Genomic DNA, 7265 nt, shown 5'->3' on the forward strand with positions numbered 1-7265 from the left:
GGAGCCCCAGCCCCACCGGGGCTCCAGCGGCCCCCACCCACCCCACAAGTCCCGACACCAGGGACCAGAGGCTCCAAAGGCACAGGATCAATGGAAGCTGGCAGCGTCCCCAAGCTGCCACTGACAAGACACAACCCACCATGCTGACCCCGCGCGGCCCCCACCTGCCCTTCCTGCCCGGCCAGGCCTCAGCCCAGCCGCGGCCCCCGCCACGCCCCACGCCAACTGAGGCCGCCCCAAGCCCAAACCAATCCGAACAAAAAGAGGAAAAAGGCACAACTGTTTGTTTTCCATTTTGCTAAAACACTTTACGTCTGTCTGTATAATCCAGATTAACAAAATCTGAGAGCTGCAAGAAAATAGGGTGCCGATTTCTGTACAGTCTACAAAACTCCCATCCCCAAGCAGGGACTGGACGCCACCAGGGAGAAATGTACAAGGGACAGCGGGGTCTGTACAATGTTCTGCAAATATCTCGATTGCTGAGGCACAAAAGGCCCCTCGGGAAACTGGGCTCGTTTTACCCATCTGCTGATTTCCGGAGTGCCTTTTTAAGAACGTCCCCTCTGTGTCCCGCACACGGGACCGAGCTCAGCGGCCCACTGTGCCTGCCACCCCCGCTCCTCACCCCACCAAGTAGAGGGGCCTCGGTGGCCGTATTCATGCCCCTCCTGCCCCCACGGCCGGGTCCAGACTCACAAGCTGGACAAGTGGGCCCTGCCATCCTCCCCTTTCCTCCCCCGTCCAGGCTACCCCACGCCTGACAGCCATCTCCCACCTGAGAGGGAGAGGCGGGGAGGGGGGGGGGCACAGGCACGCCGGTACCACCCTCCCCCCCCAGCCAAGGCAGACAGCGCTCGCTCCTCCCAAAGGCATCGGGGGAAACCTGCTGCCATCCTGAGTTCAGTCCTACGAGCCAAGGCTGGACAGGGCAGCCCAGAACCTCCCCACAAACCAGGAATGCTCTTTAGGGGAAAAGAATGCTAAGTCAGGGTTCTCCCTCCAGATTTCAAAATCTGAAACCCTCCACCCACCCGGCCACCCACCCCCACCAAACTGGGCCAGAAGTAGTGCATATTCTAGACGGGTGTGTGTGTGTGTGTGTGTGTGTGTGTGTGCGTGAAGGTATAAACTACCATTTTGTCCCAAGAATTAAAGTCATGCAGAGTGCTATTCTGTCTAAATAACTTATTAAAAAACAGGTCGGTTTCAGGCTGGGAGAAGCTGTGGGCTCAGTGGTGTTGGCAGCGGCCTGGCTGAGTAAAGTAAGATTCACAGGGCAGAACCCAGCAGCCGTGAGGCAGGGCGGTCCTCGGGGAGGTCTGGGGAAGGCCACCGTACTCTAGCTGGCACTGGGGAGAGGCGACCACGTGACTGCCTCCCCACCCTGCTCTCCTGAAGGACCCCGACCAGGCTGTGCGACAGGTTGCTACGGGAACCACACGTGGGTGAGGATGCCAGTCAGCAAAGCTGGGGCAGGGAGGGGAGGGGCAGGGACCAAAAGGAAAGAAATGTGACTCCATGTCAAAGCAAAGCTGGGCTGGGTGGAGCGAGGGGCGGCGAGAGATAGGCACGCCCCCCGCTCCCAGGGCAGGCGGGCTGCCGTGGCTAGCTCAAAGGCCGGGCAGGGGGCGCTCACCAGTCTAGGCCCAGTCTGAGCGGGGCAGCAGGGCGGGAGGCCGTGGGGCATGCGGCATGCTGCAGCCAGGCCGTGTCCTCAGCATGCACAGAGCAAAGCGGGACCCGCGGCTAGCTCCGTGCCCGTGGGGCAGCGGCCGGCCGGCCCAGCAGGCCACGCCTCCCGGGAGCCGACAGCTGAGCCATAGCCTGGCCGGTGGCCAGGGGTCTGCTGGGCGGGGGGGGGGGGGGGGGGCCTCGTCGAGGAGGTCCTGTGCTTGGTGGGCCAGGCTGCGCCTGCCCTGATGGCGGTGGGCGGGAAGAGGCCCCTCGAGCAGGCCAAGCAGCCGTGTGGACGCGTGGCAGTCCATGCTGTCACTCTTCAGGGTGCGGCCCCGGAAGGCCGGAGAGCGCGAGGGGCCGTGGCTGCGAACAGCCCAGCCCCAAAAGTGTCACAGACGAGCAACAGCCCCACAGCCCCGGAGAACCAGCCAGAGAACCGCGTGATGTTGAAAAGGGAAAACCCAACACGAACGCCAAGGTGAGCGTCTGGAAGCGGGCCCGGGCGGTGGGCAGGCGGGCACAGGCGGACGGGGCGGCCGGGGCGGCAGGTGGGCGGGCAGGCGGGACGCGGTCACTCCTCGCGCAGCTGCAGGCGGTAGCGGTGGTAGCGGACCTGGAAGAAGAGGCGCTCGGCCAGCGACAGGGTCATGCCGGGCAGCACGTAGTGGTCACTCGAGCCCATGTGTCTGAAGCCCAGCGACTCGTACAGCTTGTGTGCGGCCACCTTGACGGCCGTCGTGCCCAACACCACCGCCGAGTAGTTGTGCACCAGAGCGAACTCCAGCACCTTGCGGCCCAGCGCCTTGGCGATGCCCTTGCCACGGAAACGCGAGTCCACGGACATGCGCAGCAGCTCCACCGTGTTGTCTGCCTCGTGGGCCCGCGCCGCCACGATGCCCACCACGTTGCCATCCAGCACGGCCACCCAGAAGCAGGAGCCTGCAGGGACAGGGCAGTCAGAGCTGCTGGGTGACACGGCTGCCCCTCCAGAGCCCCCTCCGAGTGGAAAGGGCCGGGCCCGGCCTGCCCGCTGCCCGCTGCGGCCCTGGGCCCGAGCCCCTCCCCCAGAGACCAAGAGCTGGGCAGGCCTCGGCCAAACACAGCCCTCCTCTGCCCGGCCACCCCCAGAACGAATTCCTGGACGGCGGCGGATGGCCACGGACAGGCCACAGGTGCAGCTGACCTGCCCTGGCCCCCAGCCCCTTGGGACTCTGCACGCTGGCTGCCGTGTGTCCACAGCAGGCAGCTGGGGAGATGCAGGTGCCGTGGGGGTACATCCGGAAGCACCCCTACAATGGGGACCTCAGGGGACCTGGGGGGACAGGCCAGGGCAGCGGGACCCCTCTGGGAGCCATGCCCCCGGGGGGCCTCAGGAGGTCTCAGAGGCCTCAGGCCCCGCCAGCTCTGTGGCCTCCACTCTCCTGGGTTGGGAGCTGTAGAGCCTGGGAGCCCCGTGACCTGCTTGGATCAGGACACAGAAGCAGATCCTCGGTAGGCTCAGGAGAAGGTCCAAGTGGGAAACCAGGATGGATGGATGTGGGCACCACTGCACGCTCCCCGCTGACCCTGGCCTCTCCTGGGCAGCGACCCAGTGGCCGGGCCAGCCGTCGCCACCCATGGCCTGGACCAATCACAGCCCCACGCAGGGCGGGAAGAGGAGGACAAAGGCCGAAGGGGGATGAGGGAAGAAGCGAGAGGAGAGACAATCAACTGGGAGGAGAAGGCCTGCAGAGCACGGGCCACAGAGCCCGCCTGGTCACCTCTGCTGACCGCCAGCCCAGACGCCACAAGAGGCAGGGGCTGACCGCCAGGGGTGTCCACTCTGAGCAGCCCCACCTGCACGCGCCCTGCCTGTGGCCAGGTCTTCCACCAACCACCCCCACCTTCTCCCCTTGAGTAGCCAAACTCTCCCCCCAGAAAGGTTCTGCACCTGACCCTGCCCAGAGATCTCACCCCTTTGCCTGACCCCCAAGGGTCCCCCACTGTCTTGTCTGCCAGCAGGCCGCCATCGGCCCGTCAGCTTGGCCACAGGGTCTCCCGTCTCCTTCCCTGCCATACTGACACCTGGCCTGTAGCCAGAGCTCAGGAACGGCCGAGGGCCCCCCGCCCTGATGGACCCCTACCAGCCGGCCTGCCCACCATCAGGGTTTCTGGTGCCCCCCACACACCCAGGCCAGACCAAGTCTCCCCGTACCCCGAGCCGCACGGCCCCGTCGGCTAGCCTCCCTGCCCCCGGGGCCCCTTCCTGCAACCTGCTGGACGTCTCCGGGGGGAGCAGGGCACACCCTGCACTCACACCCAGGGAGACCATGGCCCAGAAAGAGCAGGGCCGACAGCAGGGTCCTCCCAGCTCCTAGCCTGAGCCCCGATCTGCTCCTGCGGCCTGGGCCTTGGCACCAACTAGGTGGGCTTTGCCCTTCTGCAGAAGCTGGGACTCCGTGGAGGCCGAGAAGATGCTGAGTTCAAGCTGAGGAAAGGGGCCAGGAAAGCCGAAGGTGCCGAAGGGCTGGGAAGGGGGGTGGGGACAGGGCAGGACAGGGCACCACAGGCTGGGGCTGGCGGGCCAGGGGCTGGTGGTGCCAAGGTGGGGCACCCTTGCTCCGGAAGCCTTGCTGCTCTTGTCCCCGTGACCCGCAGCTCCTCCCTAGAGCTCACCAACCGTTCGGGCCACACGGTCCCCTCTCCTCAGCCTAGGAACCCTCCGGCACCTGGGAGACCCCAACACCCCAGAGGGCTGAGACGCAGGCTCCCTCCTCCAGCTAGCTCAGGACATGGAGAAAAACATGTGGCCCTGCCTCCCAGGACCCAGCCTGCCTCAGGACCAGCCTGGAGGACAGAGGACAGCCCCCAAGGGCTGCAGACCCTTCTAGACCAGACCCAGGCCCTCCTTCTACAGAAACTCGGGGGCTGGGGCAAGACCCTCTGCCTCACTAACTGGCCCAGAAACCAGAAGTGGGGGCGAGACTGAAAACCCCTGCTCTTGCAGGGCTCACAGCCCTCAGCGACCCCACGGAGAACCTTCTCGCCACCATGAGGTCCCCCTCCGCCAGGGCCCTGGCCGCTCCAGGCCAGCCCAAGATCCAGCAAAGCACAGCAGAGGGGCCCGAGGAGAGGTGAGAGAGATCCCACCCGCTCTGAGCAGCAGGCACCGGGGAAAGGGCATCCGGAAGGCAGCGCTGCCCAGGGCCGGCTCAGGACACACGCACCAGCCCCCACGGGACACAGGACAGAGGCCTGGGGTCTCTGCGGACGCTCGGGGGCCTTGCTTCGGCACCAAGGACCTAGCTCTGCCTCCCCCAGCCCTTGCCGGCCCGCTGCACCCCCAACCCCCCCGCCAGAGCCCTCGCTCAGAAGACTCGGGGCCCCCGATGCGCCAGCCCAGGCCCGCCCAGGCCCGGTCCGTCCCCCCAGGCCAGTCCCCGGGCGGCTGGCAGCGTGAGGGTGGCCCCGCCGGAAGGAGGGGCGGTGGGAGGGGCGAGGAAGGGGCCGGAGACACGCGACTCACCGGGGGGCTTCATGTAGTACTGCTCGATGTCGGCCATGTCCGTGTGCAGAGCGCAGTCCAGGTAGGCGAGGACCACCTTCCGGCTGTAGTAGTAACGCAGGCCCAGCAGCCCCGCCGGCACCAGGCACGTCAGCAGCAGCGAGCGGGTCAGGGCAAAACACAGCACTGCGGGGAGAGGGGGGCCCCGGTGAGCAGCGGGCGGAGCGGGCGACCCCGGGCTGGGGGAGAGACCCCCCCGGCAGCTCCCTGCTAAACAAGCCAGCCGGGCACATGCGCCCAGCACGCCGCGGCCGCTTCTCCGCGGGAGCAGCGGGTCGGCCTGCCGGCCTCTCCCTCTCTTCCCTCGCGGCAAACTTCCCACCGTCAGGACGCGCCGTTCGGTAACCTGACATCACGGGATCTCTAACCGCTCTGAGCACAGCGGCGGCTTCTGGGCAGCCGCCTTGCATGGCTGGCAGGAAGAGCCCCCCGGGCGGGGCTCCTCGTGGCCCGTGCCCACCGCCCATGTGGCCCCCATGTGGCAGCGGCCGTGCACACACCCCTGCGCACTCGAGCGAGGCTCGGACAGGCTGTCCCACCTTGTAAACTCGGGGAGTCGCAGGGGGCACCTTCCGGCAGAGGGCCCCAGGGCCAGCCCCCCAGTGTTCTGAGGTGAGGGTGGGGGGATGAGGGAGGGAAGCCCGAGATGGTTTCCAGACCCATCTAGGCTGCCAGGAGACAGACGCGCCTGCAGTGAAAGTCACTTCTGCTGCGTGACCTTGGGAGAGCAACCACCCCCGGCCTCGAGCTCATCTGTGAAATGGGGGCAACCGCCCTCCGGGGCTCCATGGAAAAGGCCTCAAAGCCCCTGCGGGGGCTGCCTCCCCCACCCCCCGGCCCCCTCGCTCTGCCTCCTCGGTACTCACCCTCCCCCGGCACCCGGGGGAGCTGGCTGTCTTCCCCTCATAAATTAGCACTTGGAGCCGCCGAGGCAGCCTCCCCCGCCCCGCGGATTATATATAGTTACACGCGCCAGGCGCGGAGCCTCAGCAGCGGGCGCTACCTGCCGCCACCCCGCCCCCACCCGGGATGACCGCGGACGGGACCGGAGAGGCGGGGCCGGGCCGAGAGGGGACGCAGGTGGAGACCCCGGCTCTCCCCCGCCCTCTCCCCCGCCCGCGGCCCCCTACCCTCCGCCGGCGCTCGTTCCCACGCCCCCACCCGGCGCGCCTTGGCCAAGAGCCCGGACGCCGCCGCCGCCGCCGCCGCCGCCGCCGGGGGCCACCTCGCCCCAGGCCACCGCAGAAAGCCGATGGCGTGCGGGTGCGCGTCCGTGCGCGTGCGAGAGGGCCTGAGGGGGCCTGAGGGGTGGGCTTCCCTCCCGGGGCCGGGCCCCGCGGTGGGGGCGAGCGGGGCTCGGGGGGTCCTGTGCGTCTGTCCCCGGGGGCGAGGGGGGCGGGCGGGCGCGGACTGCGGCAGGCGGAGCGCGGCGGGGTCCCCCGCGCACTGACCGGCCAGCAGGGCGTAGAGCAGCTGCGTGCGCGGGTGCTGCCGCAGGCCGCGGAAGGCCGTGTTGGGGATGCGCTCCATGATGCCGTCGTAGAAGATGCGGCGCGCCGCCTCCTGCTCGGCCGCGCGGAACTCGCGGATGTACACGCCGCGCCCCCCCGGCGGCCCCGCGCCCCCCGCGCCGCCGCGGGGCTGGGGGCCGGGCGCGGGAGGGGGCGCGGCGGGCGCGGCGGCCGGCCCGGGCGCGGCGGGCAGCGGGGGCCACATGGCGCCGGCGGCGGCGAGCAGCGCGTCCTTCTTGGCCCCCGGCAGCGCCTCATGGTCCTCGGCGGCCACGATCTTCGTCTCGCAGACCATGTCGGGAGGCCCACAATGCATGCACCCGGCCGGGCGGCGCAGCGCGGGGACACGGGCCGGGCTGCGGGCGGGCACAGCCCGGGCCCAGGGCAAGGGCGCGGCGCCCTCGGACCGGCGGCGGCGGCGGCGGCGGCGGCGGTGGTGGCGGCGGCGGCGGCGGCGGCGGCGGCGGCGGCGGCGGAGGCTCAGGGGCGCGGGGCGGAGGCGGCGGGCGGCCGGGGCGCGCGCAGGGAGC

At 69.0% G+C, this 7265-nt stretch overlaps 1 protein-coding gene across 1 annotated transcript; it reads right to left on the minus strand.

Annotated features, from left to right (window-relative positions):
* Nucleotides 1-282: 282 nt before the first annotated feature.
* On the minus strand, nucleotides 283-7053 carry NAT8L (N-acetyltransferase 8 like). Its single transcript, XM_019453887.2, has 3 exons — nucleotides 6676-7053; nucleotides 5186-5350; nucleotides 283-2619 (listed from the first exon to the last, which is right to left on the minus strand). Exons 1-3 carry the CDS (start codon nucleotides 7049-7051, stop codon nucleotides 2252-2254), a joined length of 909 nt encoding a protein of 302 aa, XP_019309432.2. The 5' UTR covers nucleotides 7052-7053; the 3' UTR covers nucleotides 283-2251.
* Between the last annotated feature and the right edge of the window lie 212 nt (nucleotides 7054-7265).

This window comes from Panthera pardus, unplaced genomic scaffold, assembly GCF_024362965.1.
Source record: "Panthera pardus isolate Hobbes unplaced genomic scaffold, ASM2436296v1 HiC_scaffold_13, whole genome shotgun sequence".
In the NCBI taxonomy this organism is placed as follows: Eukaryota; Metazoa; Chordata; class Mammalia; order Carnivora; family Felidae; genus Panthera; species Panthera pardus.

Coding starts and splice junctions, on each gene's coding strand:
- NAT8L (XM_019453887.2), bottom strand. CDS start 7,051: ATGCATTGTGGGCCTCCCGACATGGTCTGCGAGACGAAGATCGTGGCC. Junction 5,351..6,675: donor GCTCTACGCCCTGCTGGCCG/GTCAGTGCGCGG, acceptor CTCTCCCCGCAG/TGCTGTGTTTTGCCCTGACC. Junction 2,620..5,185: donor GTACTACATGAAGCCCCCCG/GTGAGTCGCGTG, acceptor CTGTCCCTGCAG/GCTCCTGCTTCTGGGTGGCC.